We start from the raw sequence: 26,228 nt of genomic DNA on the forward strand, positions 1-26,228 counted from the left end.
GCCATGGCCGGCTGCCCTCAGCCCCGCCTCCTCTCCACCCATCCCGCCCCAGCGCGTGCCTTCTCTCCAGATGGCTCCCAGTAGAAACAGCAAGCTGTCCATCTGCAGCACCCGGGATACTCATCGGGCACCTGCAGCCCAGGACAGCAGCACCTCAATCCCTGTGGCAAGGGAAGAAGATCCCTTCATTTTTAAAAAAATAAGATTTGAGGTCCTGAGCAGAAGTTCTGAGTTTAGGTAGCTTTTCAGAAATAGAACGGCACTCGTAGGTGCTCTGATATATTCTTTCGACTCCTCTGACATTTTTCTATGTGTTCTGACGTCTCTGAAGTTGCTTTTTCTCTTTCCTATGATGATGTGGTTTCCATCCTAGCAATTCTTACTTTTTGTTCCAGAATCAGTTCAAGAAGTCCCTGAACGGGGTTCAGACAAGCTGTAGAAAAGTCACCTTGACAAAGACGAGGGTTAACTAGAGTTTACTAACCCGTTTCCTCAATAGATTGTAACTTTGAATCTCTGGCCATGACTAGTAGGGGGGCTTGTAGGGGCAATTTTTGTCCTGAAGGTGCTGTTGTAGTTCATTCGGGGTGCTATAACAACGTGGCCTAGACTCTGTGGCTTAGAAATAGCAGACATCTATTGCTCACGATTCTGGAGGCTGGAAGTCCAGTCTGTAGTTGGGTGAGACCTGTGCTATCGTACAGTGGGAAAAACAAGAAGGCCATCTTACAGGTGTCAGACGAATAGACGCCCCAGTCTGTGTGCCACAAATGATATGCTTGAATTAGTTGCTGAGTCCTCAGTTAAGTGAACGTGAGTGGATGTGTCTCCATCGGCGGACTCTTGCAGCATCCCTCATGACTTATGGAAGTTCGAAGGATGACGGTGAAGGATATTCCCCGGGCCCCGTCAGCCCCCGCTGTATGTGTCTCTTCTGTCCGTCTGTCTCAGTGTGTTTTCCTCAGTGACCCTGCTTTGCACTGTAGTTTTCCCTTCCACGAAGGCAGGAAGAAGCGGGCGTCAGTGGGTGCAGAGAGGGGAGAGTGCCATGTGCGCTGGTGAACCTGCGAAGGTTCAATGGTGTGATAACTGACTTGAAAAGGACGTCCAGCATCTTCGGCAAACCGTGTGCGCCTTTGGTGAGCCGCTAGTTTTCATTTTTACTGGGACAGCCGTTCTCTCAGAAACAGTTCTGTTGTAAATGACTTCCTCTCGCTCACAGACTTGCTGTGCCTTTTGGATCCATGGCGTGAAATGCCTCGCGTATGGCGCAAGATAGGTGAACCTCCCTTCACACAATTGTATTTCTTACATATTCTGCGAAAGCAACACCTTGAAAGCGAAACCGTATTCTTGATGCCCTAGATGATTTTCCAAAGTAAAGGGTAGTTTTAAGGCAGATTATCACAAGAAAGTCTTGTTTTGACTGTAATGGGTACATGAGTGTTTTCCATTGTTGATTCCAAATAATACCCATTAATTCCAATTAATTAATCCAAATAATTCCAATTAATCACAAGTGGGTGGAAAACCAACCATGAATTGAATTTGCATGAGTAATTTCTCTACTCCTCCTCTTCCCCCCAAGCAAGAGGCTCTAAGACACCCAGCTCATGGACGTGTCCTTCTAAAGCGACCTTCTCAGAGTGTGACCCGGGTACCACTGAGGGTCCCTGCCCTGAGGTCAAAACTATTTTCATAAGAATACCAAGGTATTGTTTTCCTCTTTCTTTCACTCTCCTTCCTTTATGAGTGTACAGTACTGTGGAGTTTTCTAGAAGCTCCTCTATGACACGGTATCAGAACAGACTGAATGTAGAAAGCACCAGGAAGTGCCAGCTGTCTTCAATCTAGCGAGACATGAAGAGTTTTGTGAAAACGTAAAACAGTGCCATTCTTCTCAAAAAACGTTTTTGTTTTGGAAAATATGGTAACTTTTCCGAAAATGTTGTTTATATTAATCTGTAATGGATTTGTTCTTGCTCTTTTAAATGAATTAAGGAGTAAATATTTTCACATTTCTCATCGCCTCTAACATGCTACACTGCAGTAGACATAACCCACATAAACAATGGCCCTTTGGGGAGGGTGTCAGTGATTTTTGTAAGAGTGTGAAGGGTTTGTAAGCCCCCAGAGTTTGAGAAACGCCGCTCTGAAGTACAGGGCATTATGCAATAAGACTCTCCTGGCTTGCGGTTGAGATGTGAAAGTTTTCTAAGCAAGGGGAGAAGGGTTGGCAGAAGCTCCCCATCCACTTAGCCAGGGCCCATTTCTACACTGATTTGGGGACGTACAGGGAAACGACGAGAAAAGCTAACTGTGAAACACACAAACTTGCCAAAAAGAAAAACTAATTCGAAGGCCCACAGCACTGGGGGAGGAAAAGTAACCGTGATTCCCTCGTGGGGACCCAAGCACGCTGTTTGCCTCTGCATGTGGCACTTGTGGTTTGCTCTGCAACTGAACGGTATTGAGACCACTGGGCCGACCTTATCTATTCATTGAGCCACGGAGTATGTGTTCTGCAAGCACCTTCACAGGGCTGGACTGTGGTGGAAATTCAGACCCGGTCCCTGCTCTCAAGACGCTGAAATTCCTGGCTAGGGAGACTCAGACAAATCAGCATGCGGGGACAGGATCATTCGTTATTTTGAAGGGTGACGCAAAGGAAATGAATGGGTTGAAATGACACAGTAATTTGGAGGAATGAGAAATTCATACAAGGTGCCTGGCCAAAGCTTTTCTAAGGAGGCTTCATTTGAGCTGAGATGGGGGTGCTGGGTGGGTAAGAAGGAGAAGGGTAGGAGCCATTCTGACAGAGGGAACCGTACTTGCAGAGGCCCCGACAAAGGACATGACTTGGTGGGAGCGAGATGAGCCCTGGAGCGGGGTAGGGGGGGCAGTGTGGGGGATGATGGAGATAGAGCAATCGACGGGTAAAAGGATCTGACTTTATGGGGCATTGGAGGCCCCGGCGGAGAGTTTGATTTTAATCCAAGTGTGACGAAAGGTCATCGGAGGGTCCCGAAGCAAACGAAAGAGGTGGTCTGATACCTGCTTCGTAAAGAACAACCTGGCATGTGGAGAGTGGATTGGGGGAGGGGTAGTCAGTGGGGAGGCACGAGAGGATGCAGAGAGCGGGGCAGGAGGCCCCTGATGTCATCCTGGTGAGACTGGATGGCGGGCCCTGGGCAACAGAGAAGTGGGCAGATCTGAGGTCTAGTGTGGAGTTGAAGAGAGCGGGCTTCCTGACCGAAGGCTCTGGGGATGGGGCCAGGGGGATAAAGAAACATATAGCCTCTGATTTGGGTTTGAACTACCTGTGTTTTCTCACATCCTGGCAACAAAACTCTGCAAGGTGATTCGCACTATACCTACTTGGAGATTAGGAAACTGAGGTCTCAGTGACTTACTCACGGATGCATCAGGCCCTTCCTAGCATCGAAGCAAGTCAGAGGCCACCGCCACTGCCCTACTCTTTCTGTGGCTTCCTTTCCCTGGTGCCGCACCTCAGCTCTCTGCTCCAGCCCAGCTGGTGACACCAGGTGAGGACCTGAGACAGAGGCTGCCTTCCTCCCCCTCCAGGGAGCTGGGCCATTCGCTGATCGCATCCCTGTCCCTGTGCCTCGTCTTCCGGGCCCGAGAAATGGGACCAGCTGTGCCTGCTGGCAACCAGCCCGAGCCGAAGTTTATCGGGACTGGTTTACTCACAGTGCAGGTGTGTCTTGGTTCCCAGAGAAAGGGAGCTTTATTCTTCAGGCTCCGTCCTGCCTCTTGACAGGAGACGTGGGAATCCTCCTGAGAAACAGTTCAGCCTTTTATAAACGGAAGGGGGTGTGAAGGCTGTGGAAGCAATTGTGAGAATTTTAAACAGAACCACTTGGGTTGAGGAAAAAGGAACTGTGCGTTTGGTTCTGGTAGTGGGACGATTGTTTATAAAATTTTTTTTTAAGATTTTTTTTTTTTTTTACAGCCGTCAAACTTACATAGTAGTACGGAGGCTGAATGAAAGGGGGGTAAGAAGCAATGCAGCAAAGAGCAAATTTCTTCAGTCCTATTGTGCTCCCCTTCCGTGGGCAATGGCAAGTCCCTGCTTCTTTGAGACTCAGGGCAAGGCAAAGCTACAGAAGTCTAGGCAGATACAGAACGTTGGATACAGATGTGCAGTAGCCAGTGATACTTAGCTCACTGCTGCGTGGCTGTGGAGACGCACGGCAGTGGCCGCTTCTCTTCCTTCCAGTTAGCCCGGCAGCCCTTTCACAAATAACTTTCTGCTTTGGGAATTGGAAATGCACCTTGGCAATGATGATCTGCTCGCTCACCTTTAGGCCAGCCTCTCTCCTTACACCCCCCTGGTTACTTTGCATACTCACGCATATATCTTGCAATTTAAATTTTTATATTTTATTCATACGTGGAGGATTATTCCTGCAGCTTAGTAAAGCGCTAAATATTACATGAACGTGATTCAAAACATGTCCATTCCATAAAACCCGTTTATATGCTGTCATTTCCTACAGCATTCAATACATTTTATATCATCAGAAATTTTATGGTATATTTAAAAATGAATTTCTACTTAGCTTAAATGCATTAAGGATTATCCTAAGAGACCCGGCTCAAAAGGCAGTCATGTTTATTCGTAACTGCCAGAAAATGGCTTGCAAAACTGTTAGTGTCTTTTATTATTCCCTGCCACCGGAGTACTTGCTTGTTAATTAGAGAAATTTCAACTGTCATGGTTGGCAATTATAGCTTCTGTATCATTGTCTGTTATGAATAGTCAATGAGGGCTGATTAATATGCATGAGCGGCAGTATATATAGCGTGTGCATTGGACCACAATCCAGCTGCCAGAGTCACTCAGAGGAGGGAGTGGTGTGTGTGTGTGCGTGCGTGTGTGTGTGTCTGCGTGTGCGCGTGCATGCTGCTGCTCGGGAAAGGAGCGTGGAAGGGGAGAGAGTGGTTTGCAGCCTCCGAGGAGAGCACCGCCAGCGTGCAGTGCCCTGTCGTAGCACCTGGCCCCTGAGGCTCTCCGAGGACACCTTCACGCCTGCATGCTGAAGGCGCTGCCCCTCCCCGGCGCTGGCGAGCCCTGCAGCCTTCCTCTGCCGGTTCTCTAAACATGGGATGCAGTTTGTGCAGCCTGCAGAAGCCAGAGGAGCAGTACAAATTACTCTACGAAGTTTGTCAGGTAACAACTCGCTGCCTCTTCTCCTGTGCGAGCGGCCGGGCACTCACCTGGCTGAGCGTAACTTCTGGGGAAGGACTTGGGGATTTCCGTGCGTGTGTGTACGTGGAATGTGACAGCCTCTCTGACCTTTCTGCATATTTTGCTGTTAAGTCTCTTAGGTGATTTCCTTTACAGTGGCACCTAAGCGCCTGTATTTGAATATTTCAATAGATGCTGAGGACCGTAAGGTGTGGTTCGAGCTATAATGTCACAAAGCTCCTTTACAATTGCCCGCTCTCCCCGGAGTGGCGGCCAGATGTCCTAGGCAGGGTCAACGCGTGGTCACACACCCTTTGAACAAGTTGCCGAAGACGTGGAGGATGATTAATGCTGGCACGGTTTTGTCTCTATTTACGAATAGTTGTAAGGCGCTCTTTTCAGGAGAGCGCAGGCGTCTACTGCACACTTCAGCCTCTCAGCAACTTCTCGTAACAGGACATGTGGTTCAGATTCACGCTTCACAATTGCCATTTCTATACCTCCTCCTGTGAAAACTTTAAGAACTTCCAGAGCAAGTGGCTTGATCTCGGGTGCTTTCGTCCACAGCCGATGACTCCTCTAAACTTCTGCAGCATCGCTAACAGGAAATTTCAGTGCAGATAAAATGGGGTATTTACGATATGACCCAGAGAACGTATCTTATGTTCATGCTGAGTGTTTTATTTTTTAATATGCCAGTCTTATCCTCACCTAGGAGGTTTTCACACTGCTATACCTGGCAGTTAATGATCTTCCCTTTAAATCATTCTAACTCCTTCAAATTTTTCTCCAGTAATCAGAAAATCATAATTCTGTTACAAAGGAATGTTAACATTAGCACATTAGAAGAAGGTTGTTATACTGAGAAAAGCGGTACTTGCTGTTCAATTTATGACAGTACATGGTATATTAACATAGTCTTTAAAGGAGCTAGACTCAGCAGCTTAAAAAAGAATTTGATTAGCCGTCAATTGGGTGCCATTTTTGTATGAGCCAGCAGAGGGCGCTTAATATTAAAAACAGCGAGACAGTGGTGCTTCTGAGTTGGCTGCCTCAGTGGACAAATTCTAATGATTGAATAAAACGTGTGTGTGTGCGTGTGCGTGTGCGCGCGTGTGCGTGAGCGCGCGTGTGCGTGTGCGCGCGTGCACGCGCCGGCACTGAGGCATAGAGAAGGTCAAAACAAATCTTATCTTTTGGGGCTTAGGCGCCTCCACCACCCTCCTGTGTGGAGAGCACATAGCTTACAAAAAACAATCATCTTAAATAAGTTTGGGAATTAATACTTCTGACGTATGACTTCATGCTCAGGGCTTTGCTGGATTCCTGTCCTTTCAGAGCAGTCCGAGGGCACATAGGAGGTCTGGGCAGAAGTGCTATTGCCAATGGAGATCTGGCCCCCACCCCTTATGTGATCATATGGGAACGTTGTAATCCTAAATTTGCCAAGTTACTATGTGCCCTGGTGCTCAATGAGTCAGGCACCCAGAAGTGAAACAAGCAGAACGACAAAACCATCACCAAGGTGGTTGTATACGGTCACTCACCGCTGCATATAAAATAAATACTCTGTGTAAAAATGGAGTTATATATAATAACTTGCTTTTTGTTCTTTTAACCACCAATGCACGAAAGTATTATCTCACATACATTGTTGTAGATGTAATCATTAAACTGGCACCCTCCAAGAGGTAACCCTACCGCATTTCCTGCGAATCTGCGTTAACTTGTGCTTTATTCGTCTGTGTTATTTGGGCTCCTCCCCTCTCTGCCTTCAAAAAGAGGGAGGCTGGGTTTTGTTTGTTTGTTTCTTTACTAGGTGAATTTACATGGAAATATTTCTGGCCAAAGCATCGTGCAGTAAATTGCTGATAAATGACTTCCATCTGGAATACACTTTGTCAGCAGTTTGGGAAGCCATGCAGATTTATTTTCAGGAAACTCAAACTACTTTTCAGACCCATTACCCTTGTGCCAACTAAGTAAATTTCCACTTTCTCCCATTCTTTGGCAGTCCTGAACCGTAGCATAAAGGAATTCACAAAACACTTGCAGGAATTAATAATTGCATTCCCACTCTTATTATGCGAAGCCTTATTAGAGCAGAGAAATTAAGGTTTCCATAAATGACAGTTCCAGAAGCTCCGGTGTGTCTGGCTTCAGTAAGTGCTTGTAACAGCAGCACAAAGAGGATCAAACATTCTGGGGCTCAGACTTGATCCTTTCCTCATCCAGAGATAATTCAAAGAGATGCTCTTCATTAGGGCCTTTGGCAAGCTGCCCACAGTTTCTTTTAGGGGCTGCTGTGAACTTAACGATGCAGAACAATGGCTTTGCCTCTTGTTGCAAACATACCTTATTGTACCTTTAATCACAATAGAAAAACACCAACAACACACGAAGTTGCCTGGTCGCTAAAGGACCGTCGCACAGTGCACACACATCCCCGTGATCTGCGCCGTGTGTTAAGGGATGCGTTGAGATATTTGGAGCTCTTCGAAGGAGGGCTTCTAATACTCAGAAGTACTGTTAAAGTGAAAGGCTGGGCAAGTGGGAAGGGAGGATGCTTTCAGGTTATCAAGGGGTGCATTCTCCTTCTTGGAAAAATTAATTGGCCCGGGAGATCTCACGTTCACAGGCTAATGGGACAGGGAGCCTCGCAGCTCTAGGGCTGTGGCTGGAATCCAGCTAAAGCGGATGACCTGTTTGCGGGAAGGGTGTGTGCAGAGATGGGGAGGTCTGCGGCTCAGCTGGCTTTGTGCTGGTGACGCCATCGTAGGCCAGGCACCCAGCTGTGCCCCTCCAGGACCAGGGAAGGCCACCCAGGGGACGCTTTGAGGAGGCTCTTCCCGCGAACGGAGGCCTGGGGGAGGGGAAAGGAGTGACACACTAGGCAGTATCGTTCATTCCTTCCGCCTCCTCTGAGGTCAGCCAGAAACTCAGCATAGTGACCTTTGCTGTTTGATTACACAACAGAGAAATAATTCTGGCTGGGACTTAGGCTTCAAATGAAAAGTTATAACAGCTAACACGCTCTCTAAAAATCTGCACGCGCATTTTCAAGATGGCAAGTAAAATGTGGTGATAAATGGCACTGGTATTCCTTTCAGCAGCCACGGTATTTTTTTTAAAATTTTTATTCTTTTATTGAGGTAAAGTTGATTTACAGTGTTTCAGGTGTACAGCAAAGTGATTCAGTTATACAAATATATGTAGGTATGTATCCTTTTTCACATTCTTTTCCATTATAGGTTATTATAAGGTATTCACTGCAGTTCCCTGTGCTGTATAGTAGGTCCTCGTCGTTTATCTGTTTTATATCTACTAGTGTGTATCTGTTAATCCCAAACTCTAAGCATAGTAGTATTTATCGAGCACTTACTACATGCTGGTGCTGTGCTAAGCACCGACCATGCATTTCCCCGTCAGATCCTCACAGCAGCACCAAGAGATAGGTGGTGTTATTATCCCCATTTCAAAGATGAAGAAACTGAAACACAAAGGAGTTATAAATGGCGCCAGGAGCCACATATGTGCTGTAACTCTAAAGTTTGTGCAGTCTCCTCTTGTATAAATCATTTTCATCCAAGTCACCAATGTCATATGGAACACTTGGGTTGGTGTTTAAAATTTGCTCTTGCCTTTGGGGGCTCTCTTGCAGACACCACAGTCTCACTCGAGCCATGTGCTGCTTAACACCTCTGTCAGACTGCTGTTACTTGGATCTGTTTGCTTACAAATGAGAGGCGTTTCTGTAGCGCCTCTGGTCCTTCACATGGGGCAGGGCATGGGAGGGGGAGGGGAGCAGAGAGTTCTCATTAACCCCCCCCCAGGCAGCTTTAAGAATGGATGATTTGAGAAAGCGTATGTTCTTTTGCCTCTCAGTTACAAAAAAATATCATATAAGAGGATTTGTGCCTCTTTCTGCCATAAATGTTGTTGGTTTTGAAAAGTCAAAACTTCACCCAATAATTGTGACTTGCCCGAAAGCTAAAGATGTATTGTGTTTGTGACCCTTTCTCCCTCACTCTATTAATAAACCAGTTGACTAGGAAAACAGAGATGTCTATAGGAAATGCTAACACAGGGCAACAAGTTTAAGGAATATTCTGGAAACTTGAGTGTACACAGTCCTATTTTCATATTTAATTAGCTACATTCAATACTCAATTAGATGAATTTACTGCTTTAAAGCAAAGCAACTATGAGCCCGCTGAGAATCAGCCCAGTCGTGGTACAGAGTTAATGGTGGTTAATTAGATGAACATAAACTTGACCTCTACACAGCAGTCTTGAGCCTGGCATCCTTTTCCTGCAAGTAAGAGTGTGTTCGCTTAAACAACCTATCGATAGATTCTAAAAGCTTTATTTCAGAAATGGCTTTCCATTCTGAATTAGTTTAAGCAAGGCAGGTTTGGAAAAAGAAAGCCCATCTCCTCCTGCCGTGACAAACTGGGGGCCCTTTATTGAGTATGGCATCTGTCTGTCTATGGCTGAGAAAGTCGCTGTTTTCAACATGGGCTACTGTCACTAGCTATTGTTTTCTCTTCAGTTAACAGTGGATCATAAGCCACTTTTATGTTAAGAAATGAAAAGGTATAGCTTAGGGTTTGACCAGGGCTTCCTCCCCTCTTTCTCCCTGTCTCTTCTGTAAGTAGAAAGCTGTGGGGGAATCAGAAGGGAGTTGTCCTGCTTTCCCCATAGAACTGAGGCCACTTAGCTGCCACCCGGCTTAGATACCCTTCTAAGTGTTCCCCTGAGGCCAGGCGCACCCCTGGATCCTTGCACAGCCCTGGATCCCTGCACTGGGCCTTCCCACGAGGCCCTGCACAGCCCTGGATCCCTGCACTGGGCCTTCCCAAGATGCCCTACGCACCCCTAGCTCCCTGCACTGAGCCTTCCCAAGATGCCCTACGCACCCCTAGCTCCCTGCACTGAGCCTTCCCAAGATGCCCTGCGCACCCCTAGCTCCCTGCACCTTCCCACGAGGCCCTGCACAGCCCTGGATCCCTGCACTGGGCCTTCCCACGAGGCCCTGCACAGCCCTGGATCCCTCCACTGGGCCTTCCCACGAGGCCCTGCACAGCCCTGGATCCCTGCACTGAGCCTTCCCACGAGGCCCTGCACAGCCCTGGATCCCTGCACTGAGCCTTCCCAAGATGCCCTGCACACCCCTAGCTCCCTGCACTGAGCCTTCCCAAGATGCCCTGCGCACCCCTAGCTCCCTCCACTGAGCCTTCCCGTGAGGCCCTGCGCACAGTATCCCCATGATACCCTGCACATCACTCTATCCCTGCACTTCCTTCCACTTGGTTTCCATGTTCTCTGTTCATTGAACCGCCTGGGAGGTCTCATCACCACATGTACCCTCAGCACGTGGCTGGCTGACCATGTGGGGTTTTGTATGTGTCTGTAGGGGGTGAGGAGCAAGAAAAGAAACAAGGGCTCTAGTTAGGAGCCCGGAAAGAGAGGAGATGACCATGATTTGAACCCAACAGGCCAGGAGGGAGAGCAGAGGGGATACAAGACATTTATTTTTCATTCATTCAGCCAACAGGTTCATCCAGCCACCCACACTCTCAGCTTCTCTGTGCCTTGCTCACTGGCTCCCCCGTACCCTTAGAATAAAAGGAACCGTTTCGCTCAGGCTGCAGGGAGCTGTGTGATCTGTCTTCTCTTACGGCTCCATAAGCCTCATGCCTCCCACCTGCCTGTTCCTCATCTGCCCTGGTGCCCGCAGGGCTCCATTCAGCACCCAGAACCCACCTTCCTCCTTCCCTCCCAAGGCTTTCCGACAGACTCTTCCCCTCCACCTGCAGCATAGTTCACTGACCCTTGAGGGCTCAGCTTAAACGTCCCTCTCCCTAGAGAGCGCCCCTGATCTGAGGGTCCCCCGACCCGCACCTGCGTTGACCTTTCTCTGCAGGGTTTATTTCCTTTCTGGCGCTTATCACAAGTCACGCACTTAACGAATTTGCTTATTGTTTGTCTCCGACCCCAGCCCCCAGGAAAACGTGAAGGTAGGGACACTGCCTTGTTCTCTGTGGCACCCCCGGGGCCTGACACCTAACCAGTAACTAATGGGGACATATTTACCAAGTTAACTCCTGAATGAAGAATGGCTCAAGTGGGTCCCACTTTGGTCTGGAAAGGTTTACGCGGTGACGCGTGAGGCCGGGTCCCAGGCCTCTAATGGCTGCCATCGGTATAGCCTCACACTGCCATGTGGCAGGCGGTCACGGGGGAGGGGACTGCCCCACTTGTCACATTCCTGTCACCGGCCCGCCATGGCCAGCAGAAACAAACATATGCAGCGGTGAGAAAAAAAATGCAGTTTTTATACAGGACTCCTTACCCACATCCATAATGCAGGCAGAGGCCATGGCGAACCTGGAGAGGTACAAAGCAGTGCCGTCAGCAGCTCTGGGTAAAGGCCCACCAGAGCCAAAATGACCCTCACACACTCGCTGCCAGTGTGGGACGCAACAGGGAACGTAGCACCCTCCCTCTGAAGCGCACAAAGCCGTGTTCCTGGCAGCGTCACCTTCGGTGGTGTGGCAGGTATCATCATATGAGTGAGATGCCATCGGGCCGTGCGGCGGCAGGCCAGCACAAAACTGTCGAGAATGCATTCCTCTGCTGCCAGTGGCCTGCTCCCCTGTTTCTTCGCCGAGGGCACATTGCATTGTGTGTGTCTGTCGGGGAACTTTGGGGAAGCGGTCTCAGTCCCAGTCTCCTGGTCCCCGGACTAGCAGGATACTATATTTTTTTTCAAATATATTTGATTATACTCATCAGCTTGTAATAAAGAATAATTTGAAATAGTTCAGAAGTGAAAGAAAATGAGCAGCACCTGTGTTCAGTTGTGGAGAACACGGGTCTTGTGTGGCAGCAGGGATCCAGGAAAGCTTTTCTGACTTTCGAAGAGTCTCCAGAAATTTCTTCCAAGTCGTTCCTTCTCAAAGAATGGTTGGTCCTAGACAGGCAGCATCACCGTCACCTGAGAGCTTGTTGGAAACACAGATTCTCCAGCCCCACTCCAGACCTGCTAAGCCAGAATCTCCGCAAGTGGTGCCCAGCAATCTGTGTTTAACGAGCCCTCTGGATGACACTGCTGCTCTTTCAAGTTAGAGAACCTCTGGTCTATGTTAAACCAAAAGTACCGGAAGAGGACTCTTCCGCTACCTAAATTTTCTGGCAGGTTTTTTCTTAAGTCTTCCTCTAGATAAGTAGGCAGCAGGGCAAGCTCTGATCTCAGACACTCAAATGCAGATCGAAAATTTAACCACATCTGTGGATTAATACCGAAAACGTTACTTTATTTTGTTTAAGCAGCGTTTTCAAGGAAATAGGTGTGTACTCTCTAGTTTTCAAGCGAAAAACTGTAGGTCAGTGAAGTTTTGTCTCTAAAATAAACACACACACACACGTGTGTGTGTGTGTGTGTGTGTGTGAGAGTATCTTTCACAGATAAAACTACACTAACCTTTAGTTGTTTTTTTTTAACCACTGTCCTTCTTAGAGTCACCCCAGGCTCCGAAGTTATCCTGGGTCCTCCTAGCCACAGACCCTCCGACTTCTAAAAACACTTCCCTTCCCAGTAGTAAGTGGGAAAGTAATCTAAAGTACTGCCGAATAATGTGAATGATTATGGGCAGAGTCCTCCTGCCAGGAGAAAATGTGTTTTTAGAAAGGACCTTGGGGGCTTCCCTGGTGGCGCAGTGGTTGAGAGTCCGCCTGCCGATGCAGGGGACGCGGGTTCGTGCCCTGGTCCGGGAAGATCCCACATGCCGCGGAGCGGCTGGGCCCGTAAGCCATGATCGCTGAGCCTGCGCGTCTGGAGCCTGTGCTCCGCAACGGGAGAGGCCACAGCAGTGAGGCCCGCGTACCGGAAAAAAAAAAAAAAAAAAGAAGAAGAAAGGACCTTATTACCCAAATGAATCCTGATTTTCAGAAATCTGAGGGAAGTAGGTTTGAGCAGGGACTTCTTTGTGAAGATGAGTCATTTAGCTGTCACCATAATGACAGTTCATGATTTACAGACCCCACTACTGGGGGACATTCAGGCTGCAGGACTTGATCTGACTGTATCTGTCAATGAAACGACATCATTGGCCAATCGTAAATAATTCTCTTAGGACATATCTCTAGTTCTTTTGTCAGATGATCAGCATTTTTAGAGGTTCTTATTAAGTGTTGCCAAATTACCCCCCAAATGAGCGTCTCTGCGTAACACCCGACAGTGTGTGAGCGTCCACCTCTCCTCACCGCCACTCCCATACTCACTGGGTATGAAGAATAGTCTCACTTCTTTCTCCTCTTCTTTGCTTTTTGCCTGTTTGGTAGCAAAGAGAAGCGGGAGAGGAGCATGCATTGAACCTCATTTGTACCTTTCATCCTGACCCCAGTCTCAAGGTATAAAAATTCCCCTAGGACGATGGTTCTCAAATGTGAACAGGCATCAGAATCACCTGGAAGGCTTGTCCAAGCGCTATAGGTCCTGCGCACCCCCCTCCGGTTTGAGATGCTGCTGGTCTGAGTACCACCCTTTGAGAACCACTGCTCTAGGAGATAACGTAGGTAATTACACGTAGGTGGGTGGATGAGCGATTGGATGGATGGAAGGAAAGAGGGGAAGGAAGGACAGGATATGAAGGAAAGGGGCCCATTTAGGGGATATACCTTTTCGGTTTCACTAATGCCACATTGTTTCTCATCATCGTGGTGGAGAGATTCTTGTTGCTGCACATCCCTGCCGACACTTGGTACCGTCTGAATTCTTAACTTTGCCAATGTAATTAATATGGAGAGGTAGCTCATTACGGTTTAAATTTGCTTTTCCCTAATCATCATGAAGTTGAGCACACACCCTCAGTATCCTCGGGGGACTGGTTTCAGAAGCCCTTGCAGGTCCCCAAATCCGTAGGGGCGGAAGTCCCTTACGTAAAATGGTGTAGAAAAGTGAACATAGTCAGCTGTTCGTATCCCTAGATGCAAAGCCACAAATACAGGGAGCTGACTGTATTTTTTCATATGTACATTCATCACATTTGAGTTTCTTTTTCTGTGTATAAAGTCCCTGTTTAGGCTTTCCCCAGTTCCCTATTGGATTTTGCATCTTTTTCACTTGGTTTGTAGGATTTTTTTTTTTTTTTTTTTTTTTTTTGGCGGTACGCGGGCCTCTCACTGTCGCGGCCTCTCCCGTAGCGGAGCGCAGGCTCCGGACGCGCAGGCTCAGCGGCCATGGCTCACGGGCCCAGCCGCTCCGCGGCACGTGGGATCTTCCCGGACCGGGGCACGAACCCGCGTCCCCCGCGTAGGCAGGCGGACTCTCGACCACTGCGCCACCAGGGAAGCCCTTGTCCTCTTTTAAATGGAGGTAGGTCTACAGCTTTGGAGGTTATATGATGTTATCAGTGTGACATGGTCTTCAAGTGGAAGTTCATCTCATTGTTTGATCAAAGGCAGGAGAGGGATTCCACGTGCGGCTTACCCCAGTGGAGAGTCACCCTCTGGTGGTCCTTCGGGCGGCCTGTATTGAGTGCCTACTGTGTTCTCTGGGCCACGTGCTGAGAGGAAGACTGGAAACAACCCCCGTGCTCACGGCATTCGTGGCCTAGTTGAGAAGACAAACCAGGGACCTTGTTTTACTCAGAGTTGATGTATAAAAGGGGGAAACTCAGGGCCATGCCGTGGAGTAACTCTGTGCTGTGGAAAGTTCTCTGAGCCTCTCTGAACCTTACACTCTTCCTCTGAAGCACAGGAATACAAACTCCCCCTCTTCCTAGGGCGTTGGGAGTGTGCACGTGAGCTCTGATATGTTTGAGTGTATGTACGGCACGATATTGCACTGAACACTGTTATATATTGTCAAACAAGCCGATCTATGGGGACCAAGGGAGAAAGCCGGCATTTCTAGAGGAGGCGGGGGCAGCCAGGTCTCCAGAATTGGGTCAAAGAGGATCATCGCAATGGGTCGTAAGTCCCCAGGGGAATGCGTAAAGCGCCGCGAATGAATCCAGAAAGGCCAGCTTCTGGACATCACTGGGTACCACTGTAGCTAAGTCGTTTCTGTTCAAGCCACAGTGGAGAACAAGGCTTTCAAGAGATGTCTGTCAGGCCAAGTCTTCCCCAAAATAATACGCAGAGGTGGAATGACGCCATATGCTTGGAGGAAATGCTCAGATCCGGTCATTTGTTTGATAGGTTATTTTTTGAACGGCCGCCGTGTGCCACGTCGGGACGGCCACCGACGATGGTGCAGTGGTTGCAGAGCTAACTGAAAAGGTTCCGGGCCTCCCCGTTCTCACCGCTCAGAGATGGAGGGCGACACCGCCAAGTTGCCTCTCAGGTGAAGTCACACCTGTGACCGGTACTGTGGGTGTGGCCACTACCGAGCACTGGGGCACTTGTAATGGGGCTTAGGACTCAGTCATGGTGGCCAGGCTGGCTTCCTGACCTGTGAATAGTGACGGGTCCCCAGACAGAGGCTCTGGGGCAGAAAGAGTCCTGGATTCTAGGAGAAGCATATCATTACTTTCACGTGCATGTGTCCCACATCTGCTTCGGTATCCAGAGAGGGCTTTGTTTCCAGCATGCTATGCAAACTTTGACACTTACTCGTTGAGCTGCAGCCGGTGAAAACCCTTTTGAACGAATAAAAGGTCTACGTAGGTGGTGTTGTGACTGTGTGACGTATATTTAAAAGAAGAAGTGTTTTGATATTAACCATCTCCCTGCCAAACTTAAAAAGCTAGCGAAGGAGTTGAGGGAACGTAAGTTGTCCAACTGTAGATTTTGAAAACAGGGAACTCTATTCAATATCCTGTAATAAACCATATGGAAAAGAGTATGAAAAGGTAAATCAACTATTCTTCAATTTAAAAAAAATTATTGCCTAAAATTTAAAAAGGAACATGAAAACCAATATATATATACACACATGTACATATGTAACTGAATCACTTTTCCATACACTTGAAACTAACACAACATTGTAAATTAACTATACTTCAATTTAAAAAAAAATTTTAAGTATGTATTTAGACTTATACATTCATATCAATGAAAAGGAGCCTATATTATTCCCAGATAGAGTTTGTATGCAAAGCCTAGGAGAGCAGTTAGCACAGGTATTCAGCCTGAAGTTTCCTCTGGACACACACAGCGAATGTTACCACTGCCGAGCTTGTTTTTCAGTGAGCTCATCCGACAGGCACGATGAAATGAGGTCAAAGAGAAGTTTCCAGAGCTTCAGACTCTTGGTTTCTAACTCAACTAAGAAAAGGTTTTAAAAAGGAAAAATCCCTGACCCAAACCAAAGCAGAGGGAAAAAAAACTACCGTTGCCTAAAGCAACTGAAGAGAAACACAGTGTTTGCATGTCTGCCCTCTACCGCTGCGTGTGATGGGGAATCATATTTTTACCGCCAGCGGTCTTATTTCTTTTTCTCAGACCCACGCATCATTTTGCTGAAACATAGCTGCAAGTGAATTTCCACCCATCTGGGCACACTTGCTAACTATACTGAAGCATCCAAACTGCAAGCATCAACCCCAGCCGTCTCCCTCTCCCCTGTGGTAGCTTTACTCTTCAAAAATATTATTCCATTCTTTTTCCGGCCTCATGTATGACATAATCGAAATCAGGTACACACACTTGCTTCTCTCTGTCTCTCTCTCTCTCTCTGGAAAACCCCTACATTTCCTCATATTCTAATTGCATTGTCAAGTGTTTTGTTTGGTTCGTTAATTCCTTCCCAGATGATTTGCTCCTGGTAGGTTTCTAGCAAGTTCTACCCATGTCTAATAAATCATCTTAGAAATCGCTGCAGGTTCTTCTCTAGCCTAGAGACGAGAGTCCTGCACCCCTGCAAGCAGTTTTATTCTCCTTCCTCTCACAGGATTATCCTCTTCAGCTTCATTATGAAAGCTCTCTAACCATCCAATAGCAGCAGCAGAGATTGCAGAATGGAGGGCTGGCCACCCTCTCATTGGAGCAGCCCATGGCTCGCTTCCCTGCAACATACTCACGGTTGTTTTGTCATCTAAACAAAGTTTCTCCAGGTGGCTGCAGGCAGGGGGTCCGTCTCCTCTCTGTCCCCTGCTGGACCTGAGAGTCAAGGGGTTGACTGAAAGGACCTGCTACCCTGATGGGATGCTTCCATGTAACCAGAATGGAGAACAAGAAAATGAAGTCAAGAGGTTTTAAGTGAGTATCCGGAGGATGTGAAAGGATTTAGCGACACAGGTCTTGCTCCCAGGATGTGACCGAATTGTTGGAATAGGGGATTATGGGATTGTGTCTAGAAAGGCTGTAAGGCATAGGCCAGGTGCTGGGTAATCAGAAATAATCAAGGAGGGCCCCAGGGTCCCCTGAGATTCATCCTGCATTACAATCATCATCATCGTCACCTAGAGTAATCCCCTCATTTACAGGTGAGGAAACTGAGGCCCAGAAAGGACCTGTGGTTTCTTTTGACAAAAAGTAGAATATTTTGCTTACTTTATCTTCTTGGTTCCCAGCATTTATCAACGACAAGACTCACGCGTGTGTGATTTAGTACCTTTAACCCAGTTCATATTTTCTACACATATCTTTAATTTTATTTTTTATTTTTGTTCAGTTCAACAAACTTATCGTGGGCCTCCTGTGTGCTAGGTGTTCTGTGCAGTTGAAATACGCAATTATTCTGCCATTCTTATTTCCCAGAGTTCAATCACCAAAAAAAAAAAAAGCGGGGATCAATTATTATCATGTGGTCGTAGTTTAAGCCCTTTGGTGCCTGTGGAGTCAAGAGGGAGAGTCATTTTATTTCCTATTTCAGAGGTGATAAATATCCTAGAATGTCATCATTATTCTTTTCGTGCCATTTGTAAATCACATTTATAAAGCGTTGAGAAAGAAGTACCAACTTAAGTTTATTTTTGATTCATAAAGGTTCTAAATCTTCCCAATTTCTGTTTCTTCCACCGTAGATGTCTCCAGAGTTGGTTATTCCCACTACTTTTCATTGGTTCTTCTTTCACAGCCAGTATTTCCAGAAATCTGCATTAATTTCTCACAGCAGCCACGAGGTAATTGCATAGTTCAGTGGAGATAACTTAGGATTTATACAATCTGTTGATGTAAAGTTGTTCCTGGGCTCTGGATGCAAGGGAGGGGGCTCAGCAAAGTGTGACTGTTTTGGCAATCCAGGAAAGATGTGTCCGGATTCTTTACTGCATGTAAGCACTCCTAAATGGAATAGTCGTACATATTACGGATGAAATGTGAGCTGGTAGGATGAAGTGTTTTTCCTTTTGGAAATGTTATTCAAATTTAGAAATACATCTCAACCCAGCAGAAAAGAGGCAAATATTTTCTCCTCTAACCTAAATTTCCTTAACAAATTGAACAGTAATTTGCAATTAAAAATATAGAATCTTCCCAAAGTTGAGGACAGACACGAGGTTAGCTTTTGTGCTGTAAGTATGTCAACTAGATAAGCAGTGAAATGGCACCCCTTTCCCAGTTACGCAGCATCACTCTCCAAAATGATTCTGTTAGCATGAAATCTGGAGTCACGTTTCCCACTGTGAGAACACTTGTGCAACAAGGGCTGTCCCAAAAAACAGAACAAAACCAAAACCAGAACCACAACAAGGGCTGTCCTGCCAAACTGCAGGCTTCAGTTCTGCAATTTTTCTTTCTCTTCTTAGTTCTCCCTGTGGGAAGACTAGGAAATTTTTCATAACGAAAATGCCCACAGTTAGCTATCATAATAGCACTTTGAACTGCTGATGTCCAGTAACGGTCAAAACTAAAAATCCAGAAATTCTTGTCAGTGGACATGGTTTGCATTTTTAATACTAAAACACCAATAACGTGGGACAGTTTATGTGAAGGACAAAGAGTTTTAGGAGCAAGTGGGTGGAGCTCCCCGTTTTGAAGCTGGGGAATATGCGTCCCGTTTGGCAGAGAGAATTGTTGAGATTCGAGACTGAGTGATGCTTTTTTAATCAATCAGCAAGATACACCGTTCTTCCTCTTCTAATCTCACCTCCTTATGGTTTTCCCGCAAAAGGGTGGAGATACAGGATTCCAGAGTCTTAGGAAGCAAAGTCTCCAGCAATAACTAGGAGTTTCGGTCGGGGCAGGATGCTGTCAGCGTCCACGTGAACTTGCGAGGAAAACACCCCAAGAAGGTGCAGGGAGCAGGGACTTAGGACCCCGCCCAGTACAGAGAGCCTGTAGGCCGGAAGTAACCCAGGAGCAGAACCACCCAAATTATCAAGAAACCCACGACCTGCCTAGGTCCCTATTCAGCTCAAGATTTTGAGATTTGGAGCTTGCGTTTGTTTTGTCTTGATAGTCACACCCCAACAGGTATTTTACTTTGGCAAAGAATGCTATATTTGGAGTTAGTAGTTCGGGGGAGCTTGAACTTGGTCTCCTGTTTAATAGCTAAGGAACCCTTAGGCAAGTCACTTACCCTCTTGAGTCTCAACTTCCTGTGAAAATGGAAAGAACTCCCCTGGTGGTTGGGAGGGCTCCACTTTCCAAATATCTCTTTGGTCTGCTTGTGCCACTCAGTCGCCTCTTCCAGTCCATTCTTCACACAGCAGCCAGATGCTATGATCATATTTCTAAGATGTAAACCTGAACACGTAGCCTTTGAGTCCTGTCACCTCTCCACACCCCCCACCCCCACCCCCACCCTCGCTTAAATCATCTCAGAACCAAAGTCCTATCTGTAGCCTCTGAGGGTCAACATAGTCTGCACCCGCCGCCCCCACCCCCAGTCTCATCACATAAGCATCTCTGTTCCACCTATCCTGATCCTCCGTGTACCAGGTTTCGTCCAGCCTCGGGGCCTTTGCACATGCTGCGCCCTCTGTCTGCAATAGTCTCTCCTCTCTTCCTCTCCATGTAAATCCTGGTTATTCTTCTGATTTGTCCTCAACATCTCTTCCTCAGAGGAGCCCCCTCTTCCCAACACCTGCCCTCTTAACCCTGCCAGGTTCTCTTTCCTTCCCTCAGTTACGGGATTATTAGCATCTGTCTCCTTACCCAGACTATGAACTGCCTGGGGCAGCTCCCATGTCTGGTTTTGCTCACTAATGCACTGGGGTTTCATTAGGGGTATTGGGCACATAATCATTCTCAGGTTTTGTTATTCACGTGCTGATTACACACGGATAAGTGATTGAATGTACAGTGCCTAAGCCTCGTGTATGGTACGTAGAAAATACTCAGAAGTGTGAGACGTTATTTGTTCAAAGAACCAAGTAGCTTTGGTCTGTGGAGGACATTTCGAATTCCAGCCCTGCTTTCTAGTTTTCCCCTGATGTGGAACTTTAAAAAATGCTTTTTAGGACATTGGAGGTTATTTGAGAAGATACAGCATAATTTATTTAGAAAGGTGATTACGGACAAGCCAACTAATGATTACTTCTATATGAGGATGGAAGAAAAACTAGCGATTCTCTAAACATTCAGGGGTAGTTTTATTTTCATACTGACACCAGGCCCTTCTCAACTGACGTTTTTTTAACCACTAAGACGACATTTAATTTTTACAGCGTTTTCTTCAAGGATCCTCCACAGTCATTTTAACAGACGTTTTACTAATCGGTCTGTAGACCACTAAATGAACTAGTTGGTGATGCAGGAGCCAAAATTAGTTTTCACCTAAGTGATGCACATCGTAATTTTATTTCTTTGGATAGAAAACCGACAACAAACAAACAAGATTCCAAATCACTGTTGAGGTTACACAAATCCTTGAGAGCCAGGAAATTCTATTTAAAGTGAATCAACTTTAGCTTTGATTTTCTTTCTGGAATTCATTGGTTTGTTGCCTGACCTTCGTGTTCTTTGGAGAGAGTTGGGAAATTTCATAATCTTGTTAAGAGCAGCAAATAAAGTGCAGGTCATTAAGGCCAGTAAGCATTTTTCAAAATTAGCTCTCTTGGCCCGACTCCTCTTTAAGATTCAAAGGCTTCAGAAACTCTGAGGCTCCTTATTTCATCACTGCTCAAGAATGTTCTTTTTTAACAAGAGACTACTTTTGCCCTAATTGGACTATTTTAAGTGGTGTTCCGTTGCCAGAGCTTCACAGCATGCCTTGGGACATGGACGTTCGTAGGACAGACAGGCTAAAATCTGATGAGACAACTTAGTGAGAAAAGAACTTAGAGAAAAGATAGATTCCCCTCTGCTTTGAGCTTCTCTGCAGTTAAGCAGGAAGGGGTCGGTTAGTGAATATCATTAAATGTGGTGCCATTACCACCACGAGTTCCTGGGACAGGTGAGCCCACCTGGTGTGGCACAGAGGAGCCCACCCATCCCCACCACGGCACATCCAGTGAATGTCCTCCTTTGACGAGGATCTTTGTTCTTCCCGCTTGAGCGTATGTTCCTTGTCTAGCGCCCACCCCGCTCTCTTTCTGATGACACTGTTTCATGCCTTCTTGGGGTCAGTATAATCAGCCGTTAACACTTCCCTTCGCTTCAAGGCTGAGGTTGGGTCGTAGCTCTCCAGCTGTGCTGCCCAGTGGTTAGAGCACGCCCTTGAAGTGGGGCGGGCCTTGTTCAAATGCCATCTCTGCTGCCCATGAGCTGCACATCTTTTAGGAGGCTGCCAGCACTCCTCGGGCTTTTATTTCCTGGCCTGTAAAAGCAGAGGTAGTACCGCTCACCTCACCGTTGACCTTCTTACCGTGAAATGGGATGAAATTGTCCACGTAAAGCACTTAGCACAGCACCTGGCACAGAGCAAACACCCAGTGCTTGGGGTTCGGAGTACCACATCCTTGAGATGGATGCCAGGATCCAGAAAAGGCTTGCTTTCCACATAAACGAGTGGAACGTAAAATCTGTTTTATGGGTGTTCTTGTGTGATTTATTTGCAGTTAAGAGTTTTTACTGAAATTTGACAGCTGGAAGTTTTAGGAACCACATGTGGGCCGGTATCTCCTGTAACAGTGGTGACTAGGAGCCAGACTCCCTTCTAAGCCCTTTTCAACAAATCTTTACAAGTCCATTTATAGATAAGGCACAGGGAGAGGTAGGTCATTTGTCCAGGTTTGTAGGGTTGTAACAACAGCTAACATTGGGCACTGCGCTAAGATCTTTGTCTCAAAACCCTAAGAGGGAAATACTTTAATATCCCCCGTTTCCAACTGGGGACACTGAGGCCCAGGGGCAGAATGATTTATCCAAAGCCACACGTCTGGTAAACGGAGCAGGGATTCAGACCCCTGTGTGTCTCACCCCAGAGCCCCGACAGTCTTCGTTCTTTACCCAGTGTTACTGAGCCTCGGTTACCGCTTTATCAGTGCCTGGCACATGATGGGTTCCCCAGTAATTCTACAAATGAGTGAGGACAACAGATAGCTAACGTTTATTGAGCCCTCACTCTGTGCAGGGCCATGCACCCTAATTACTTTCTCTGCACAGCCTAATCAATTGTAACAGCACCCAAGGATATAGGTCCTGCTGTAAACCCATTTTACTGGTAAGAAAACTGAGGCACCGAGAGGTTAACTTGCCCACGATGCTGCAGCACATAAGTGACACAGCCTACACTGAAGCCGAGGCAGCCAGCCCTAGGGCAGGAGCTTTCAACCTTCACCGGGGACCCTCGTCACATGTAAAACTCCTGCCTGTCCTTGCCCATTTTCATGCAGTATCCGTTAGAATCCCCTCCTCCCTTGAAACTTAAATGACCGTGGTGACATAAAACATCACTAAACATTGTTGTAAATCCTGTGTGACAACAATTCTGTTGATGGAAGGATCTTCCTACCCGTCCCTTCCTCTAATGGTCAGAGACCTGAGGGTAGAAATTTCATTCTAGCCAGCCCTCTAGTCTTTGAGGAAATCAACTAACAAATTTGAGTTTGTACAGGAGATTTCTGAGACCGGTATGAAGTTTATACCAAGGAGATGGAAATGACATAAAATGGTTTTCATAAGGCTTTGCTGTGATGCTTGCAAAAACCTGGCCACGCTTTCTTCCTTCTCTGTGCGGCTATATTTGCTGTTATTGTAGGAGATCGTGCCAATATGGATGGTTAAATGAAGTAAACTTGACGTGTAGAAAGAAGCATGAACCCTTCTGAACTAAGCGTGTCTCCCAGTTCAAGGTGAAGGCCAGCAGCAGCCTTCGCGGAAGGTCTTCAGATGCACAGACACTCTCTGTGCCTCTTGACTTCATCCCCATTAAATGGTGATGATAGTAGCACCTCCCTCGTGGGAAGACCACGTGAGTTAACGTATACACAGTGCTTAGACTAAGTCTTCGTGTGGCACAGCAGGGTGCTGTCCCCCTGTTGGCTGTATCACGATTGACGTGTCGGAGGCTCCAGCACTGGGCCTCACGTATCCTGTTCAGTCATTAGGTACCGAGGTGAGCGATGCCGCACAGAGAGTGTTCAACCTGGATGTGCTCAGGGAGGAGCCCTGTCGACAGCCCTCCCGGCGCAGGGTGAGGCAGCTGAGCACCTCCGTGGATCCAGGACTCGAGTGTAAATGCCCGTAGGCCAGGCCATCGTGTGGTTCCACTACACCCCACTCCAGCGCTGGGCAGCCGAGCGGGCCCAAGGCCGACCCTTCTGGCTTTCACTGTGAGTTAGAGAAGGGCCCGCCTTCCTCTGGGTGGACACACCTGTAGCCCACCCGTCCTCCTCACCTCCCAGCCTGGGCACGTTGCTCACGGTTGAGTCTGCGCCACTGCTGGCAGGGGGAGGAGAGAGGGTGGTCCGAGAAAGAGAAAGAAGCAATTTCCCGTTTTCTGATTTTTCGGTGAGGTCTGTCAGTTTGGTGTTTCTCGTTTCTTTCCTCTCCGTTGGGGATTGAGGTTCCTTTTTGACTTCCAGTGGCTCCACCTCGTCACCTGCAAGTTCAGAACCCAGGGACTTCAGGAGAGCTTAGCTGGGGCTGCCTTGTGTCTTCACAAACACTCCAAGACCTCTCTGGGCCTCATGGATTTCATTCTCCAAAAAAGCAGAGGGTACTTTCCTTGATACCACTTCGATCGTATTCAGAAATGGAACAGGAGACATTTTAAGATTGAAATGTATGTATGTTACAAAATACAACACACGTTTTATTCTTGTTTGGAATCTGACAGTTATAAAAATGGACCCGTGGGCTTCCCTGGTGGCGCAGTGGTTGAGAGTCCGCCTGCCGATGCAGGGGACACGGGTTCGTGCCCCGGTCCGGGAGGATCCCACATGCTGCGGAGCGGCTGGGCCCGTGAGCCATGGCCGCTAGGTCTGCGCGTCCGGAGCCTGTGCTCCGCAACGGGAGAGGCCACGGCACTGAGAGGCCCGCGTACTGCAAAAAAAAAAAAAAAAAGACCCATAATCAGGTTTGTGTTAATCTTAGCTATGAATATAAGATCAGAGCAGAAAATCCTTTTGTTTCCAGAGTAGGAAAGACCATGAAATGCGAACGCATGTGCATGAGAGGAACATGACAGTCTACAGACGCTTGAGTAGGTCACTCAGGTGATAAATTGTTTGTGAGGCTGCTACATGCCAGCCAGTGTGCTAAGCTCCGGGTGTCCTATAGTGAACAAAACACACAGTTTCTTGCCCTAGTGGAACTTAGGGCCCCATGAGAAAATATCGGCAATCAACCGAAAATCAAATAACTACGTAATTACACATTTCAAAACAGCTGTGAAGGGTGTGATCCCATTTGACTCAGCGACATCTCCTGTGGGAATGGCCTCCAGCATCACTAGTGTACAGGTAGAAACGGGGAGGCAGGTGGTTGGCCAGAAAGATAGGCCAGGGCTTTTCAGATGAGTAAGAAGGAATAAGAGAGGGGCAGGGATGGCTGAAGACATTTGCAAGAACGTCCTCCAGGGATGAACAGCGCTGAACCCTTGGAATGTGAAGGACCCTGTAGTTAACTGACTTGTAACCTTGAAACCAATCCGTCCTCCAGAATTAAATACATACCTGGAAAAGACACTTACGTTTCAAAGAAGAACTTAAGGGACCTAGACTGTAGAGAGATTCAGCTGTAGAAACACCCTGTTTCCAAGTACTCACCACTGGGCTTTCCTATAATATGTTGAGCTGCTTCTTTAAATTACCACCTTTAAGATGAGGTTAAAGTATGCATGTTCATTTCAAGATGCAAAATGGTTCAAATACACTGTAGTTTAAGGGACCTCTGTCACCTATCGCTCACAGTGGGATTTCGGGGTGATGAAATCAAGGTTTCCAAAAGGAGATAAGCAAGATTTTGTTGATGAAGGTAGGATTTTGACCTGAGAAGAAAGCATCTTGTAATAGTGTAGGCCTAATACTTTTCAATCTGAGTACACCTATGATTTGTAGCCTCTTTCTTAATCACTCGGAGGCTGGTAGCCAAGTATATTCTATATTTAGGGGAAAAAAACAAAACAGTAAAGCATTTTGAAACATGATAGGCTTAAGTTTGACAGAAGGAAGACTCCTCTAATAGGAAAACTACCCAGGCTATACATTCGTCCACACAGGGCACTCAGAATATAAAGAGGGGATCTTCCCGTTGAAGAAATACCAAAGCTAGGAAAATAACATCAGGACACATTTAGAAATTACCATGGGCAAACCTCACTGTGGTCCTTACTGCAAACCAAATGCACCCGTACAGATGTAAGTTCTGCTGCCTCGGAACTGAGGTCTCTGTGAGCGTCGTCTCCTTGTTCATACCGTCTTGAAAGTGAGTGCTTTGCACAGAAACATATTAATTTGGACACCATTTGTTCACTAAGACCCATATTCTTTCTTAACTGCCATAATACCTCTATTTTAGATAAGTTGGCCTTCCCTTTATCAAGCCCCAGAGCAGACTATAAATGTGAAATAAATTAAGGCAGACAGGAGTTTCCTGAATGAAAAAAGTTTTTTTAATCCAACCTAAATCAGGGCTTGAAACCTTTTACTTTTCGGTATGTGGTTTATTATCGTCTATTGCTTCCAGTGGAATCTAAGTTTTAATTAGTTTGACAACATAGGTGTGATATTTTACA

At 46.9% G+C, this 26,228-nt stretch overlaps 1 protein-coding gene across 7 annotated transcripts in view; it reads left to right on the forward strand.

The window, feature by feature from the left end:
- The window catches only part of PDZRN3 (PDZ domain containing ring finger 3), a 243,794-nt gene that overhangs the window by 184,175 nt on the left and 33,391 nt on the right, over positions 1–26,228 (forward strand). Inside the window, exon 1 of one of the 7 annotated variants that reach the window (XM_067043609.1) lies at positions 5,059–5,194. The exons of 5 other annotated variants lie outside the window; for them this stretch is intronic. In XM_067043609.1, the coding sequence (XP_066899710.1) occupies positions 5,126–5,194 (69 nt within the window). In that variant the 5' untranslated portion in view covers positions 5,059–5,125. Of the gene's footprint in view, positions 1–5,058; positions 5,195–24,080; positions 24,276–26,228 lie in introns of those variants that run through there. One more of the 7 variants, XM_067043611.1, reaches the window with a different exon arrangement.

The sequence above is a fragment of the Kogia breviceps genome, chromosome 10 (genome assembly GCF_026419965.1).
Source record: "Kogia breviceps isolate mKogBre1 chromosome 10, mKogBre1 haplotype 1, whole genome shotgun sequence".
Classification (NCBI taxonomy): domain Eukaryota; kingdom Metazoa; phylum Chordata; class Mammalia; order Artiodactyla; family Physeteridae; genus Kogia; species Kogia breviceps.